This window comes from Excalfactoria chinensis, chromosome 14 (genome assembly GCF_039878825.1).
Source record: "Excalfactoria chinensis isolate bCotChi1 chromosome 14, bCotChi1.hap2, whole genome shotgun sequence".
NCBI lineage: Eukaryota > Metazoa > Chordata > Aves > Galliformes > Phasianidae > Excalfactoria > Excalfactoria chinensis.
The window spans coordinates 2,350,830-2,368,937 of NC_092838.1; the positions used below are offsets into that span (position 1 = coordinate 2,350,830).

Consider the following 18,108-nt stretch of genomic DNA (forward strand, 5'->3'; position numbering starts at 1 on the left):
AACCATATTTTACACAATATGTTTAAACAGCAATACTAAATTCATTAATTACCTTCTTTGAAAGTACAAAGAAACGTGAGAATTATATCCTACGAGCTGATTGAAAAAGAAAAGAAGCAGTGGAAACACTGGGCAAATAGCACCGTCTGTGAACAAGGCGTGCTTTTGTCTTGCTGTTGTCTCAGAAAACTGGCAGTGATATGAGAAGCAGAAAGAAAAAATCTTCCAAAATAAAATCTGCAGCTCTGTCTTCTCCCCCCAACGGGGATGAAAAAAACCTTGTTAAAGCGTGACTGGATTTTGCTGTACAGAAGCTGTGCCCTGAGCCCCACACACAGACCTAACCTGATCCTCCAATGCAGGATCCTTCTGAGCTCTGTGTCAAAAAACCTTTATATTGGCAGTGACTGCTCATTCAGAGAGCAAGGGGACATGAGAGCTACACAAACCTCGGCACTCCAGAGTTAGAAAGGCAAGAGGCTAGAAAAGCATATTCTACCATTAAAACCTCTCAACAGTAATTAAGTCCTAAGGAAGCCCCTTTAAACCACTTACTGAGGCTAAAAGAATCTGACAATAAATAGATCAGAAATTACCACCTTCAGTTAACAATGCTTGATGCAGAACACTTGTCCAAGCAGCCAGCTGTCTTGGCAGATGTTATCAGATGGCCAAGCACAGCAATGCAAATTCACTTTAAAAATCACGGTTAACTTTCACTTTTCTCATTTTAATCCTCAAACTCTCAGCACTTCTCTGCCTAAGCAGAACAAATGAACACCTCTGGTAGCTAAAGAAAAACAGCCAGATATATGGTCTGCACAGTCTGACAAAGCAAGATCCCAGCCACCTTTACAGCATGTGAGACTCACCCACTTACGGGCCTTGAGCTCTGCCATGGGCTGTCTGCACGTGTGGGTGTGGAGCTGCTAGAAAGGAACTTCTGGGTTTTGAGGCCATGAGCAGCTACTTAGCTGTACATTTCCACTTTAATTCCCAAAGACTCCCCTATTGCTTCATAAGTTAATGTTGAACAGCTATAGCCTATACATATTATACTATGTATAACCACCAGGTAAGTCATCAGAATTACTGTTGTTTACAAAACAAATCATGGAAACTTGGAGCATTGTTTCACCAGAGAGGGACGCCAACACAAGTGCATACAATGGAGCATTGCCTTGGCTTCTGGGACCATATGCAATGGTCTCCATGCTTCAGAAATCCAAGCCAGTCTTCTCTTCTTTCCCACCACAACCTGGGAAAGCTTGTATTCCTTCAGGGTATGTGAGAAGCAAGTGGGAAGCCATGACAGCCACAGGCAAGTGACATAGCCCTGCAAGAATGGAACTCAGGCCTTCTCCTGTGGCCCCAGCAGCCCACACCAGAGCCAGAGCTGCCACAGCTGAGCACGAATACGCATGTAGGAGAGAAGGGGCACAGACAGTAACCCAGCAAGCACTTGGCTGGCCCTGCAGGGGGGGCACATTCACAACAACCTGCCCAGTGCCATCAAAGCAGGAGCCCAACCACAATCCAAGTGCTGGGCTGAAAGGCGTGTGTGCATCTCTAATCTGCATCGCTCTCCCAACACAGACACATGAGCTCCGGCCCTTGGGGACGAAGGCAGCTGAGGCAGCACATGGAACGTGCCCTCTGCCATCACCTACCCTGAAGCACTCCTTCCTCAGAGCCCACCCGAAGTCTCCATGTCCCACTGCAGGCCTACGGCCCTTCACGATCCCCACGAAGCCCTACAGCCCCTCGGAGCTTCCATGAAACACTGCGGCCCACAGCCGAGCCTTCCCAACCCCCCACAGCTCCACCAGCCCCCCACTTCCAGCCTCCTTCCACAGTCCCCGGAGATCCCCCCCCCACCACACAGACCTTCCAGCCGTTCCACAGACCCCACCCCGTGCTCCTCCCGGCCTTCAGAGCCCCCCGCAGGCCGCCACTGCCCCCTCCGTGCCTCTCTGTGCAACCCCACAGCCCGAAGGACCCCACAACCCAGAAGCCCCCAGCCCCTCCGTTGGCCTCTCTAGCCCTCAAGGCCTTACGTAAGCCATACTGCTGCCTTACCGAGGCTCTGCCCCACCGGGGTGCTGAACGGGTTCCCCAGCAGAAACTCCATCTTGGGATGACAACAAACAGCGGCCCGGCGGCCCTCCCTCCTCCTCCCCACCCCTCCCTGACTAGCAGCCACGAGCACCAACCGCCGCTCGCTTTGCCGGGCATGGCCCGCCTCCTTACAACCCATTGGACTGTGCTCGTACATTCCGTGATGCCATAGGCTGAGGAGTGTGCCCATCACTGTCAACCGACGGACCCACCCCCTCGGTAGTTCCGTCCCTTGCCACGCCCTCCGGTTGATGGACAGGAGAGATACCGTTAATGGCGCACTCCATTGGGCAACAGTCGGAAAATTCTGCAATATGAATGGGCAAGCAGAATGTCAATCATACACAACTCCTCCCGCCCCCGAGGCACGGTTGGAGCGCTGATTGGCTGACACGATTTTCTCGGGCTCTGATTAGCAGCCAGCTTTCCCACCCCCTCTCAGCCCATTGGCTGCCGAGCTCGTCACGTGACATCCATTAGCAACGCGCTTGGGCTTCCTTAGCAACCTCTCAGGTCCGGGGCTGAAGCGGAGGCGGGCGGCGGGCCGGTAACGGGGCTGCAGGCCGGGCTGTGGGGCAGCAACGTGGGTTTATACATGACAAAGCCAGGAGAGAAGGTTGGGAATTAGTCATTTCCCTACGTGGAGGTATTTGTTCACAGATAGGCTGAATTAGGCTGCGTTTACAGTGGGTCAGCGTGAAGGGCCTGCTTCAGAAAATGGCTGTTCTCATTTATAAACGTTCCTTCTTCCTCAAAGTTCCCTTTGCTTTTATTACAGAAATAACGTCTGAAATGTATGAAGTGCCATCAGTAATTTCTGTGTGCTGTAAATACACTGCGGTCCTGTGAACCAAACCTTCCTATGACAGGGAGCTCATCTGGTACAGGAACAGGCCTTCATCCCCTGGGACTGTGATGCCAGTTTAATGAAGGCTGGAAATAGGAGCCAGGCTGCAGCTTTATTACCATTGCTTTTTCTTTGCTGCCCATTAAAGCTGATATCCTCTCAAAATGAGTCAGTCAGACAACAGCCTTGAGCCAAGTGTTATCGACGATGAAATGCTTCAGAAAGCAGTTGAGGAGCGATGGCCGGAGGACATCAGGAAGCTTGCCAAAGCAGAAGGTTATAACTTTAAAGATGTGACGGAGCTACAGCTTAGTTTTAGAAGTGAGTATCAGAACACACGTGTTTATTGGAGGGTAAATGAAATAAGCGTTCATTGGCAACCTGGCAATTAAACAGTAACGATCATCTTAGGCTTTTAGTCATGCCTGGAAGCAGCAGTTTCAGTTGAGTGGTCTGGGTGGTATTGCTGATGGATGGCTTTAAAGCCGCTTAGCTTGATGCTATTATTGTCAGCGCTGTTCTTATTTAACATTTATATTGTGGTGACACCTACAGGCCACAGGCCTATTGGGCCCTTCTGTGCATGGACAAATCAAATCCCGCGCAGGCACGGCCATCAGTGGCGATTATCCAAGTGCTGTTGTTAGAATGTGCTGATTACAGTCCAGTTTGGTAGCTTCCTCTGACCCACAGCATCATCGCAGCTTGTCTCTTACTGCCAAACCAGTTTATAAGCTCTCGTTCAAAAAAGAAGGAAGAACATTTGGTTCAGTATTTGAATATTTTGGACAAAATCAGACGATTCATTGCATGATCCAGTGGTTTAGATCCTTAGAACGCGCTTGCAATTACCTGATCCTGCATGTATTTGTTTGCAAACACAAAACAAAGAACTGTGTCAGTATTTTGTGTGTGCAGCTCATTGCATTACACTGCACTCACTAAACAGCAATAGCACCAAACACAGTCTTCTGGGAAGCCATTGGAGGATACAAAAGAATTGGTGTAAGAGTGTTCTGTGTTTTCTGTCACCTTGGCACTAATGTTTTGCTGTAATACCTAACAGCCTGCCCTTGTGATTCTGTTTTTGGAAGAAGCTAAATGCAGCCATATTGATTAGTTCTAAACTGCAACCTTCGCAGAAACAGTAAACCTCAGCTTGTTCTCCTGTGATGAGAATCTTGAGAGCAGGAAAGTAACTTTCAAAAGCAGTGACTGGCCACTAGTAGCCTGCAAATGCAGGGAAAAGGAAGAATTTCATCCCAAACCTCATTTGCAGAGCTGGAAGGGAAAATGAAGGTCAAGGCCTCTTAGTAGTGGATTCGTAAAGCCACTCTTGGCTGCAGCCAGCACTCCCTCAGCGACTCGCTGGCTTCACTGATGAGCAGTGTGCTGGGATGGGATGCTGAGGTTAACTGGACTGTTTCACTAGAATTGCTTTCAGCCAGTGAACCTGTCCGCTCTCTGGGGCAGTCATCACACTTAGTGTAATCTGCTGAAAAACATTACGGAGGAAAGACTGCATATATTTCTTTCCACTAAACTGAAAGCTGATTCAGATGAAAGGGAAATGTATATCTTTCTTTATTTCCCCGTGCCCTTAGATATCCTGCAGATTGATAATCTGTGGCAGTTTGAGAGTCTTACTAAGCTGCAGCTGGACAACAACATCATTGAGAAGATAGAAGCTCTGGAGAGTCTGGTTCACCTTGTGTGGCTTGGTAAGATAAGGCACATGGGGCTGGATGCCTTCTCAGGTGCAAAGCAATCTGCAATAGAGCTGGGATGTCACATTCCTTCTCAAACGCGACTGATGGGAGCTTTCTCAGGGAAGCCTGTCAGCTGTCTCTGTGTTTCCTCATTTGACTGTCAAATGTCAAAAGGCATGAATATCAGTGCTGCAAAGCAATCCTTCACATGTTTAAAAACCTGGTTTTAATAAATTTGGTGTGGCAGGAACAGGAAGCTGAGATTTCAAGGCTGTTCCCAGGTTTTTTACTCATATTTAGAGGCGACTTTCAGAAATATTGATGTAAACTCTGTGATTTAGAAACCTTTATTCTGTTTATAAAGGTAATGCAGGTATTTTGGAACCTAGAATCCCTGAAAGACAACAGTGTGTTTACCCCTACGCTCTCAAAGGCTTGTGATACCTCTTGTGCCAAGAAGTGAGTCTGCTTTCAGTCAGAAACTCAGGATACGGATTGCAGCACCATACAGTGGTACTGGCTCTGATGCTGGGCATATCAGTGGCTGCTGCTCCAGATTCATATCTTACAGCATTCTCTGGTAACTGCAGCCACCTAATTGGGTGGCAGCGTAAATATATCCTTGTCTGCTGCTGAAAATAGCATGCAAGGCTTCGGCTCATAAGCACATCTCAGAATGTCTAAATGAGTTCTTCCGCTCTGTTGTCTGCACTGTTCCGCTGCACGGATGACTAATGCACTTGTGAATCACAGCAGATCACCACTTGGTGAGCAGTTTTTTGAAGCACACTCAGGCGTTGCAGTTTGCCCAGAGGTTCTAGTGGTTCAGCAGCTGCTGTGTGTGTGTTAGCTGCCCAGGGGCTGGGGTGACACCCACGACTGGTAACCACATCAGCTGCCTGTGGAATCCTGAAGCACTCAGCTCCAACCTGAGGGTAAACTCTGCCCTTACTGGTGATGAATGTAGGTGTTAGCCGAGATGTTTTGGCAGGATGGGATGAAGAAATACTGGTGGGTGAAATAGCTACAGTGAGTATGTGCCTTTGCGTATCTTCATTAACAACAGGGTGGTGGTGAGCATTGAGCTGACATTTGCTCCTGGGGGATCACCATGATGGTAATATCTAGTGCAGCAAGCAAGGGTCTGGAAGAAACAATGCAGAGAACCCCAAATTTGTCACCAAAATGCTCCCTTTTCAGGCCATCTCTTTTCTTGTAGTTTGGGTTTCTCCTTAAGGCAGAACTCATTTTGAGGTTGTGGACTCAGCATGGAATGTCTTCAGCCTCTCAGATACGTGTTAGGAGGAGATGTGTACATTGTTTCCTGATCCAGAAAATGGTGATTTCATGCTGAGCCTTTCATGTGGGACACTGAGCACCCCTGAGGAAAATACTGTGTATAAACTTCTAAATCAAGACTTAGGCTAAATAAAAGACATGAATTGGGGTGTTCTGCTAGAAATTATTTAATTTTTGCTTGTAAAACTTGTGATTTCTAAACTCTTCCCCAGACTTGTCCTTTAACAACATTGAAGTAATTGAGGGCCTGGATACCCTTGTCAAACTGCAGGACCTGAGCCTCTACAACAACAGAATATCTAAAATTGAGAACATGGATACACTGCGTGAGCTACAGATTTTCTCCATTGGGAAGAATAACCTGACTACTCTGGAAAATGTGAGTGCTCCCTGGCTTTGGAATTGCTCCCTATCAAAGGATCAAATATGTCAGATCCGATGTTTAACCACTGCCTCCCTTTGAGGAGAAATTTTTCCTTACGATTTCATTTCCTCTGAAGCCTAAATTATGGTTTAGGTAAAGTATCCAGCTGTTAAGCGCTTACTTCAGCTATTTCACTTTTAGGTTACTCACTCATGAGGGCTTAATTTTGTCACAGCTGTCATCTGTGGCAAAATTCCTATTGGTTCCCACGACAGAAATGAATAGTTACATACGGGGAAAAGAGAGAGTGGGGTCTAGGTTATATTTGGTGTTCTTTCTGAGGGTAGTTTACCAGCCTAACACCCTGATTTGTCCACCACTCAACTAAAGGTCATCTGTCCATTGCCATCATTTACATAGTCATGATGTAAATTTAGGTATTTTCTTACCCCAAAGCATCAGAAACTTCTAATTTAGCTTTGCCTGTGTTTGGCAGCTGAGCACAATATGTACCACAACATAATTGTGCAATTAATGAGCAATGAATTTCAAACCCAGCTGTTTCCACAGCACTGGTAAGCACAGCGTCTCTTTCCCTTCCACACAGGTGGTCTATCTCAGGAGGTTTAAGAACTTACAAACACTGAATCTCACTGGGAACCCTTTCTGTGATGAAGAGCAGTATATGCTGTTTGTTGTTGCTCACCTTCCAGGCTTGGTGTACTTGGACTTCAAACTCGTGGCTGACACCACAGTATGTATTTCTGTACCTCCTTCTTGTGAAATTGGGCATGAGTTCCTTACAGAGCACTGGCTTTGTTGGTATGCTCACAATGTTCTATCATGATGGGCTGATTCCCTGGAGAAATCAGGCCTATGGAAACACACACTATTTGTGCCTTCTCCACCTAACAGCTGTGAACCTGTAGGCCAAATTCTGTCAAATTTGGCAGAGGTAGAGATGTCAGAGGTGTTGTACCTTCACAGGTTTTGCAAAAGTCAGCAGCTGTGTGCGGGAGAGGAGCCTGCTTAATATTGCCACAGAGATGCTGCAGTGTGAGTGCAAGACTACTTAGAGATCAGAGAATCGCAGAGAGAGAATCTCAGAGGAGATCAGTCTTGAGACATGAATTCAGAGGAAAGCAGGCCTGGTGGTCCTGCTGCTCACTGAGCTATTTGTTTCAGTAGTAGACTGACACGTTAACCAGGCAAGCAAGTGCCATCCAAATGCACTTCCCTTTCCTGATTTTGGAAAGCAAGACTGTACATCAGCACTGGTAACCCATGGGGCTGCTTTCTGATCCCAAGGCTCATTTTTTCTTAATAATCAAGGAATATGTTTCATTTTAAGCTTGCTTGGCACAGAGCAGGAGCTGTTCTTGGAGTATATATTACTCTTAGTATAGGACTGGAAGGGCTTTCCAGGTCATGGAGTCCAGTCCCTGCCTCATACAGATAGTATGTCATTTAATTGCACGCTTAAATTTGTCAGGCTTCGATTGTGAGCTAATTAGGTTCTTGCCCCTGCTACTATATTGTCATCCCCTCAGAAGAACCATCTTCTCCCCAGAAATTATCAAACTCAGTAACCAATTCATTCAGAGATCAAATTCAAAGTCAAAACAGGGCCTCCTGCTAAAACAAACAGAAAAACAACACTAAAGGTGAAGAAACTGGGGGATTAAACACTGCTTGAGGCTGAATTGGCTCAGAGACATTGGGTGCAGAGGCAGAGTAATATGACAACAAAAATGGGGGGAGGAATAGATTAGAAACTTTAAAAGTAGTTTAATTGGAAGACCACAAAGAAATAGAGATGCAGACATAATTCGGGTACACCTTCTGGAAAGATGGAATGCTTACACCTAGATTTGTTGGGCACTGCTGGGTAGTCTAATAATGTTTCTTTGCTTTTCTCAGCGAGAAGTTGCCATTTCAAATTACCAATACCTCACTGACCTGCTGGAACATGAGGAAGCCCAGGCCCTGGCTCAGCTGGAGGAAAAGCAGGCAAAGCAGAAGGAGCTGGAGTACCACAAGGTACTTGTTCTTTGGCTGGTTGTGTGCTGTCTGGGGAGGAAGAAGTGCAGCAGATATTGACTTCTTCAGATGCTTGAAGCTCTAATGAGAGGTTAACACTGGCTGTGCTAACGCTAAGGCTAGGATTAGTCTCTGATCTTTGAATCTCTTATTTTGAATGAAAACAGGAACTGCTGTGGAATACATATGATTTGAGGGAACATATTTCTTTTGGCTGAACAATCAGGCTGCAGATATAGACCCTTAGAAGCTAAATAGTAAATTGTGCCCAAGGATCTTATCAGCTTAATGTGAGATTAAGAAAATTACACATCTGAGAGAACTGTTAGCATTTTCATGGTGCAGTGACTTCTTTTCTCCTTCACACCAAGTTGATGCTTTTTATTAGTTTTATGGTTGAACTGTTCATGGCTTTGAGATCACTGTAGTTCTGTGAGCAGCCTGAAAACCAGGCCAAGGAGAATGGTGATTTCAGCCACAATATTGCTTTGTGCTCCAACATCCTGGAAGACCAGGCTGGCTGAAGAACAGGAGGAGGTTAAGTGACAGGAAGGACACCTGCAGCTCTTCCTTCTGACCCTCCCCTAAGTCCACTCACTCTTTATCTGTGAGGCTGAATAGCCTTGTAACATATGGTTGTATGTGAAAATGCTTTATGTAAGATTAAACTGTGTTTTCTGTCCTTAGGCTAGAGAGTTCTAGCAGTAAATCCACATGTGAACCAGGATGGTTTTCACTCCAGTTTGCAGGGTGCTTTCATGACCTGGCTGGTGTATCTATTGTGTAGGTGTAATTGTGTCTGTGCAGATCGTTACTTGCACAGCACACCAGTGTTCCTCTGCTGGTAAAGAGCTTCTAGGAGAGAGGCATCCTAAGGACTGGCAGCAGGTTGGCACTCTTCATTTTACTTAAATCACTCTGATTCTCTTCAAAGACAGCCTTTGTTGAGAACCTGAATGGATCATTCCTGTTTGACAGTTTGTATGCAGAGGATACAGAAGCTGCCAAACTGGCTTACCTCCCCGGAGTGGATGACCTGCTGCAGGCATATCCTTCCTGGGTTTAAAAAACCTACAGCTAAAACCTAATGACTTGAGTTAAGAAGGAGGTGCAACCACAGGGACTCTTCATCCGTTGCTTTTGTCCAGGACTGAAAGCTCACATTGATCTGAGATCTGAAGCTTTCTGTGTTCAAATTAGGAACAGTGCCAGAAAAACACTGCAAGACCATGAGACCACTGACAGCTTTAAGGCCTGATATCTCATGAAATATGAGGGCTACAAACAAATGGTTTGTATTACTGGCAAGCTGGCCAGCACAGCTTGAAACAACCTATTTGTATAACCGCTCGCTTCTATCACCAACAGGTCGTGAGATTCCAGCGTTTCAAATTCTCACTGTTGTAATTACCATATTCCCTTTCCATCGCCTGAATCAAACATAATTTCAGCAGCTTTCTTTCCTGACCCTTCAAGAATCAAGGCTTTGTACCGCCTTTAAGTCTGGAATCCACTTAAGGTTTAAAATGAGCTATAAGATAAATCTCTGTCAGTTAGATTGTAAGAGCGCAGTTGCTAAAATCATGTTGAAATTGAAGTGGTAGGAGATAGGAACAGACTAATCAGAATGATATGAGTCACATATCTCACAACCTGCCAGAGCTGGCAATGTGAAGTTTTCAGGCCAGCACTTTGTTTTTCTGATCATTGCTCCTACACGGGGCATCAGAAAGGAGACGCTTTTGTTTTTTTCCTTTCTCATTCAGATTAATAGAGCATTGTCAAGGCCAGTAACTTGACCTTCCTTAAAATTGCATTACACTGTTGGTGAAAAATGCATCACAGCTTAACTACGATAGACTCTAGAAACAATTCCATTGTCAAGATAATAGCAGAAGAAAAATTGGCGTTATTTTTGTGATGCTACCAAGTCAGTAGTTTATTCTGCGCTCTGGCTGTAGGCTCTGGAGCTGTATTTATTAACTACACAGACGCTGTATTCACACTTGTGAAGACGGATAGGGTTGTATGCTTCATTCTGCTGCTTTGTCAGAAAAGAGTCAGAGAAACATACGTATTTCCTTTTTGTCCTCAAGGCCTTTCCCCCTCAAGCGGCCACATCCTTCTGTATACCCTTAAAGTAGCAAAATCCTATGCATAGAATGTGAACGGGTGACCCTGTCCTGCTCAGACAAAATGTTTGGCAGCCTGCTGCCAGTGAGAAGCACCAAGTTTTAGATAAAAGCAGCTTGTAACTCCCGCTTGAATTTGCAGAGCTAGAAGGAACATAATGCGTTGCTCCACTGAACAAACAAAATACCTTGACTCTGGTGTCACATACAGGAAAGATTTAGTCTCTGTTTGTGAGAACCTGTTTAACTACTGTCTGAAAGAACATGAAAAACGAGAAGCTGAAGTCTCTGATTTCCATGAAGGCCTTCGTGAAGTGCTGACAGCCAACCAAGAAGAAGGCAAGAGAATAATCCTAGACTTTGAAGATCAGAACAAAACGGTAATTTTCTTTATGCTTCTGTTAGTTTGATACATCATATGGCGGCTTTCAATTTCACTTTGAACTAGGGTAATTCCATTAAAATTAGGATAGTGAACCTAGATTTGCACTGCAGTTGTGATATGATCCCTAATTGCACAGTCACAGAATAGCTGAGGATGGAATGGAGCTCTGGAGGACACCCGATCCCCCTGTTAAAGCAGGGCTGTGTGCAGCAGGCTGCCCAGGGCCACATCCATGTGGTTTGTGGGTATCTCCAGGAATGGCCACTGCACAGCCTCTCTGGGCAACCTGTTCCAGCACTCAGTCTCTGATCTTCCTTTGTTTTCCTGCAGTGTTAATCTGCACTGAGAAATGATGTCAGCGAACATTAACTAACATGATATTTTAGTGCTCTATGTAGGAAAAGGATTTGAGGTTTGAAGTTTCAGCCCTTTTGTCAAAGCACAGCCAACTAACCCTGACAGCTTTTATCTATACTAGACGTGGAAATTTAGTGTGGGAGAAAATTAATATGCCACAGTGTTGTCTCATTGTCCGTGAAGGTAAAGTTCTTCAAGGTTCTGCAGGGGAAAAAAAAAAAGAAGAAAGAAAGAAAAGGAGATTGCAGGTTATTCAGTTCGTTTTCAAGTCATTTTCTGATTCAGTTCATCTTGTCAACAACAGCTCAAAGAACTGTAACAGAAAAATCAGGTGAAGCCATTGTAATGTATTTCTACTCTTTTATTTTTGAAGCAGAAACAATCTTTTTTTTTTTACATTCTAATCAACTGTAGTCATCCATTGTGGCTGCTAAGGGCATCGCTTCTAGCTGGATCCCTGTCTAACCATGTATAATAGATGGATCATTATTTTGTTTCCACGGAAAAAAAAGTCAGGGGGGCTAAAGCCTGGTAAACCTGTCAGCTGAGCAGAGCAAGTCCCTGACAACTGACACCACGCAGAGTCACGAGCGCTTGCTCTTTGAAATCCAGGTCGCTTTGATTGAGGTGCCATGTCACAAGCTGGCAGCCTGCTGAGTCACCCCGTCCCCAGGTCCTTGAACCTTGCTGACTCATGCCAGCAAACAGCTCTGGCAGCTCCAGTTGGGATATGAGCTTGCAGGTTTACCAGTATCAAATAAAGGCTGATATTTATACTTGGCTACTTGATTCTCAGTAAAACCTCGATTAAAAAATATACAGCTTTGACAGTTCATCTGGTAGGCTACAGCCTCAGCAATGGATTGACCTGCAGTGCATTGAACAGGACACAGTGGTCAGTGTGACAGTTTGCACGTAAATATTGGGATAGTCAGCATCCAAACAGTCATTTACAGTTGATTGGGAAGTTCAAAATTTAATGCTGATGGAGAAGTTAAAAAGTCACAGGGGTCCCAGCAGGCTGAAATCTGTAACCATCCTTAGGTTCTGTTTGCCCAGCTGTCATCCTTCCTGCAAGCTTGGGCAATCTGTAAAATAACACCACTCTCTGAAGTTGCTTGAGAAGCAAAGAAGCAGCAAAGGCCTTGAGCTCTGAAGCTATTGCTTCCAGAGCTGTGGCTTGAATGGCTGGGGAGGTTTTGGAGGCCTCCTGACTTATACCTTGCACCTTCCTTCACCACTGCAAAATTTGGGCAGTGTAGTCTGTTTTCAGACAAGTCCTCAGTTATTCTGGCCAGAATTCACTCTTTTAGCCCATTACATTTCCTCTCAAGAGAACTGACATCTTAAAAAGCGCATTTCTTTCCTCCTATTAACGTTTGATTGTTAACTCGCTTTGAACAGACTTCAAAATAATACATTGCTGAGCACAAGAGGATTTCTTTTTGATCTGAGAAATAATAAATCTTGTCTGATACAAAACTGACGTCAATATTTAATTCTGAAGGGCGATAAATCCTTGCTGTAAGAGGGAATCAGGCAATGATAGGTATTCCATATTCAGAACTGAATCCTGCCTCTGTGGTAGTCAGCCAAGATTCCCCTTGACAGGAAGGGGATCAGGATTTAGATGTGCCTTTCTTTCTAAGAGTAATTGTTAATCTCTACTTCATGGCCAGCGATGTCAAGAACCCTATATATATATTTATATATATTTACTCGAAATGTGTCAGAAGAGGAGCCGGTTGGAAGAGGAGAGTTGGAAGTATAGAAGGGTCAAAGTCATTGGGCACTGGGAGATGAGATTTCTTACCAGTATCACTGCATTGCATGGGATCGTTTACATAGCAGCACACCTCAGCACTGTTACTTCCCAGTATGTAAATCCAGAGACTCACTGAATCAGCACGTTTCATTTCAGCTCATCAGCAGCAGGAACTTTTCTCACATATGTAACAAGTTAATTAAATTGCAATGGAGTGCTGAACACCAAGTATAAGTAATTTATGTATCTCTGTGTTTAGAGGCTGGATGAGATCCATCATGCCAGCAGTCACGACACTGCTGAGTCTATGCGAGCCGAGTACAACGAGGACATCCTTCAGCTGTCAGAAACGCTCATGACCTTGGAAATGCAGATGGTGGACCAGCTGGAGGTAAGGCTCAGGCTCATACCTGTAAAGCCTCCCATCCAGGATGCAGGGGCATTCATTTTGCTGTTGCTGCATGCCTCTGCATTGTAGCCCATTGCATAAGGAAGGGCACACAGTTCTTCCTGTCAGGCTCCTGTTCTGTCTCCACCTCAGCCTTCCTCTGCTTGGGGTTGAAATGGGTGAGATCAAGCCCTGGATGCTGATATGCTGCAACAGATTTCTGCTTCTCAGAGCAGAGCGCAGCATTTTCTTCACATCTATCCAGCTGATTTCCAAAGCTTTAAAAAAAGAGAGTTGAGGATGTTCAGTCATTATATAGGTCTGTATTCAGAACTCTCTGCATGGTATGGGATATGCATTTGGCATTCTGGAAGTGTAATTCTTTGAAGCTGATCCTCGCCATGAATAAGATTACACACGTTCCTGCTCAGCTTAATGCATTTGCTTGCATAATAGCTGCCTTTTTTCTCCTCACTTTTCCTTGAAAACTAGGGCAGGGCTCCTAATGTGCATCCTCATTTAAAACCAAAACCAAAACCTAATCTGTTATAAACTAGCAGGCAAGGTCTGTGGCCCTTGTGCAAGCAGATGCAGCAGTTTACTGCCGTGAATGGGCATGACAGAAAGCAGGAGCTCAAAATGGATCCCCTACTGCATCATGATTGTGCCTTTTAATATTTTCTGAATTGGTCCTAATATATCTGCAGTCACTCATGGAAAGATCAGAGACGTTCCTTTGTGTATGCCCTACTGGAATTGCAGGATTTAGGTGGTTGTCTTTGAACTGTTACATCAAGACGTTAAGTGCAACACTTAACAGATTTCCCCATCAGCCATTTTTGAGAGAGGCACTAAGCAGCAGCAATTTTCATTTCTGAGGACTAAAACAAAAGCTGCAGTAAGCCCAGGCATTGCTTACACTTCTCACAAAGAAGCTTTTCATACACGCAAGGAGAATGCAGCATGGCAGCGTGCAGGAGTACAGCACGCTCTGTGCATTCAGTGAGAGTACAAAGGGATGGGATGGCTCCAGAGACCAGGTAAGCGTCACTCAGCCAGCTTCTCCCCAGTAAGCTGATTCTGATTTTCTATCCCTGAATGAGAAAATAAACCCAGCGCTTTCAAACCATTTACATGCTTTAGGTAGGTCATTTTCTGACTGTGCTAACAACAGCAGTGAGTCCAAATTAAATCAATTTTAGTTTCTTCCTAGATTCCTTTCATGTTCACGAAAGCCTTCATTGTAACATCTCCTCTTTTTCTTTCCATTAAGGAACTGATAAAGGAATTTGAAAGAAACATTGCTGTCATAACATCAACATTCACTGACAACGTTAAAGGCATATATCCTTTTTACAGCAATGTTGGCATGGATCTCTGAGCGAGGTGCATATACTTCAATCCTAAATCTATAACTGAGCCATTGAAATAGACTTGGGTTATTTTTTTGTCAACAGAAAAGGCATTTTCCCAGCTTTGCAGGATAGGCCATTTAAGGCGCTCCAAGTCTTTCTGTGGAAAATACAGAAAGCACAAAGGGCTCTGGCTGAGCTCTCACATATGGAAGGTCTCTCGGACTTTTACAGCTTTGTCCCCCCTGGGGATCATGCTTTTTTTTCCTTGAGCATGCCTGGCACAACTCCTGGCAGATTCAGCTAGTGTGTTTTCCATGTGCATTCTTGGTTCTTTAAATGGCTTTCATGTTCGTGTTACTGATGTCTTCTGGAACAATGCGAGATAAGAACAGCAGTGGCAGATTACATTTATAAATCTGCGGCTTGATGCAAATAATTGGCATATTCAGAGCTCAGCTTACATCCTGCGAGGCCTCCCTCAGCTTCCTCTGCAAACCAAGGCACACTCTGAGTTCTGTGTAATACACGGCAGTGAGGATGAGACCTGACGTGAGCTGTGATTAAGAGCAGAAAGTGCAAATCCTGACACTCTGGCAGCAGCGAGGCTGTTTCCTGAGGAGGCCTGCTGTGAGGACATGGGACACCAGAGTGCTCTTCTGCACATCTGCATCAGGGCTGGCAGCCCTCTTTGCAGCACGTTGCTCTTTTTGAGCCTCAGTGTCCCGTTACAGGAGGTCTGGTTTTATCTCTAGAAGTGAATGGTGTGCTCAGCCTTTTCCTTAACCATCTTCTGTACGATGACACAGTGGCGAGACCTGGAAAACCGTCACCATGAGAAGCTACTAGAGATCTCCCTCAGCACTCTGGAGAAATCACTTCAGAATGAGCTGGATGAGGAATTGCCAGATGATGTTCGTGAGGTGAGGACAGCAGAAAGTTCACGTCCTGTGTGAGGGTGATGGGAAGAGGAGGCGGCCTCAGTTTATCAGGGACAAGATTTCCAGGAAACTCAGTACAGCTAGAGCTGTGTCTACCCAGAGTGTGGCTGAACTGCAGCACTGCTGGGCATCTCTGCTGAGTGGGATGGAGATGACTGCACTGCAGGTTTCCCTGGGCTCTGCAGGAGCTGGTGGCAGCAGCCCAGGAGAGGTGCTGAGCAAATCTCTCTCTTGCCTCCAGCACAGCTCACTTCACTGGCTGATTTTCAAGCCCCAACCCAGCAGGCACTCAGGCAGCTTCACTGCTGCACTTGCAGCTGGTTTTGTTCCGATTCTGCCTGCTCCCCACAGGCAAACCTAAACACTGCTCTGATTTCTTTGTGCTGGGGCTGTTTGCATCAGTGATTTCAGAAGCCCTCCTGGGAGCTCTCCTGCCCATTAGCTGTTCTGGAGGCAGGACACAACATTCCAAATGCAGCCTTCCACTGCAGCCCATTTTGCTCTGATACTGAAGATCCCAGGAGCCTTTCAGAAAGCACAGAGATTTTTGCAGTGCTCCAGTCAGCAACGCTGCTGACCTTTTTGCCTCTGTTATTCCTTCACTTAGTGGTTAATTGACTTGAGTTTTGCATTTGCTGTGTTTTCACTCTGTCCAGATTATCCCAGCTCCCCATTACTCCGGGTAATCAAGAGCTGACAGACACAGACCAGACCCATCAGCCCCCCGGGGGAGTTCCCTGCTTTATGGGCTGTGCAGATGGCTGCAGTTACGCACCGTTGCTGTGCACCCATTTTGCCTCGCTGCCATCCATTTCCACGGAGAAGCAATCTTCATTTGTTCAATATAGCTGCACTTGGCTGCAGGAGGAGACTCATTATGGTTTAGCGCAGCCACCCTCTATTCAGAGCCATGGGGGAAGTCACTGCTTCGATTAGAAGCTGGGGCTCTCCGAGATGAAGATTTACAGCCAGTGCTACCAGTGCAAAAGACCCTTTCAAATGTGATTTTCCACCTCCTGCACCTGCTGGGACAGGCGAGCTGCAGCATATGCAGCCTTGCTTTGACAGCAGCTGCTGCAGGGGCCGGCCATGTGCTGTGTGGTGCTCCCTGCTCCAGAAGGTGAGGCCCGAGGTGCTGCCTCTGTTTCCCCATATGTCCCTCCACACAGAGGGAAAAGCACTGGAGTCATCCTGATGATTAGGGCTTTGTCAGTCTGAAACAGAGATCTTATTTTCTTCCCCCAAGCACTGCAGTTACTGCATTGCTAGTTCTGAGCTCTGTGGCTTTTGCTGTGTGCCTGCCCCTCCCCTGATCCAGTCACGTTATCTCCTAGATTCTTGTGGACAAAAACACCATTGTCGACATGGTCAACAAATCCCATAATATCCACCTGCTGAAGATCAGTATGCGAGAGTGTGACATCCTCCTCAGCATGTACCACTGGGAGGCCTCTGTGAAAGAGAAGGTAAGGAACCTTCATGCTCACACATGGGGATGGGACACAGATGGGTCTGCCCCAGGTGGCAGGGACACCGCTATGAAAGTCACTTCCCAGCCTTTGCTGGAGACTTCTGTTCTGCAGCCAGGACCCCAACAAGCCTGCGGGTTCACTGCTTGGGTTCAATCTGTTCAGGTACTCCAAAATGAGATTGACAGAAATCGCAACCGTATCAAAGAGATTTTTCAGTACATCGATGATCTCCAGGAGCAGCTGGATAACGCAGTGATTCCGGAACCCATGGAGTAGGTCTGCCATGGGCCAGGCAGCTGCCTTATCTGGGTGCACACAGCGGCAGAACACTCAGCAAGGATGCTGCCCCTCTGTGCCTGTGCTGTCTGGAACACTTCAGGCCAAAGGCATACTCCTTCCATCCTGCCACGGTCAGCAAATAAAAGATACTTATTGTTTCTGTTAAAAGCACACGAAGATTTGTCTCTTCCATCACGTTGGCATGAAGCTCGTTCCGAGCTCAGACCTGGTCACAAGGGGTTATGGCTCAGCTGTGAGCTAATTGAACCAAATCATCATAGCACATCATGCCTGAAAGCTTTAGTACCTGCAAGCACAGTGGCAGGAACCTGTGAGCCACAGGCACACGGCAGCAGCTGGGGAGAGGAGCACACTCCATCAAACCACTCCCAGAATAACAGCAGGTTTCCAGCCCAGCAAGCACAAGGCTGTGTCTGGGGCTCTGTGTGCCTAGCAGCCTTGTCTTGTCGCTGCCTCTTGCAAAAGCAGCTTTTTGCAGCGTGAGCAGAGCAGCCCCCAGCTAGCAGGAAGGGAAATCAATGGTTCCACAGGAACTCACACACTGCCGCTCGCAACAGCCAAGCGAGGAGTCATTAATTCCCCTCCTTGCTCAGTGACAGCAGCTGCTGCACTCACTTGTGGGCAGCTTCTGAGGAATGA

The 18,108-nt window shown here is 46.1% G+C and overlaps 2 protein-coding genes across 5 annotated transcripts in view; one reads left to right on the forward strand and one right to left on the reverse strand.

The window, feature by feature from the left end:
- The window catches only part of TOM1L2 (target of myb1 like 2 membrane trafficking protein), a 50,738-nt gene extending 48,557 nt beyond the window's left edge, over window positions 1–2,181 (reverse strand). For 3 of the 4 annotated variants that reach the window (XM_072348983.1, XM_072348982.1, XM_072348981.1), the window contains exon 1: window positions 2,080–2,179. In XM_072348983.1, coding sequence (XP_072205084.1) covers window positions 2,080–2,131 — 52 coding nt within the window. In that variant the 5' untranslated portion in view covers window positions 2,132–2,179. Of the gene's footprint in view, window positions 1–2,079 lie in introns of all 4 variants that reach the window. The other variant, XM_072348980.1, reaches the window with a different exon arrangement.
- A 415-nt stretch (window positions 2,182–2,596) lies between these two features.
- On the forward strand, window positions 2,597–17,620 carry DRC3 (dynein regulatory complex subunit 3). Its single transcript, XM_072349386.1, has 13 exons — window positions 2,597–2,631; window positions 2,897–3,286; window positions 4,570–4,686; window positions 6,186–6,352; window positions 6,945–7,091; window positions 8,258–8,377; window positions 9,312–9,424; window positions 10,715–10,889; window positions 13,276–13,407; window positions 14,678–14,748; window positions 15,556–15,679; window positions 17,032–17,163; window positions 17,332–17,620. Exons 2-13 carry the CDS (start codon window positions 3,130–3,132, stop codon window positions 17,443–17,445), a joined length of 1,569 nt encoding a protein of 522 aa, XP_072205487.1. The 5' UTR covers window positions 2,597–2,631; window positions 2,897–3,129; the 3' UTR covers window positions 17,446–17,620.
- The last annotated feature ends 488 nt before the right edge of the window (window positions 17,621–18,108 follow it).

What these genes read in the sequence shown, in the direction of transcription:
- DRC3 (XM_072349386.1), top strand. Translation starts at nt 3,130, where the DNA reads ATGAGTCAGTCAGACAACAGCCTTGAGCCAAGTGTTATCGACGATGAA. An exon ending in GTGGATGACCTGCTGCAGGC is followed by an intron (nt 9,425 to 10,714) that starts ATATCCTTCCTG and finishes CTCTGGTGTCAC; the next exon opens with ATACAGGAAAGATTTAGTCT. An exon ending in AGGCCTCTGTGAAAGAGAAG is followed by an intron (nt 17,164 to 17,331) that starts GTAAGGAACCTT and finishes CAATCTGTTCAG; the next exon opens with GTACTCCAAAATGAGATTGA.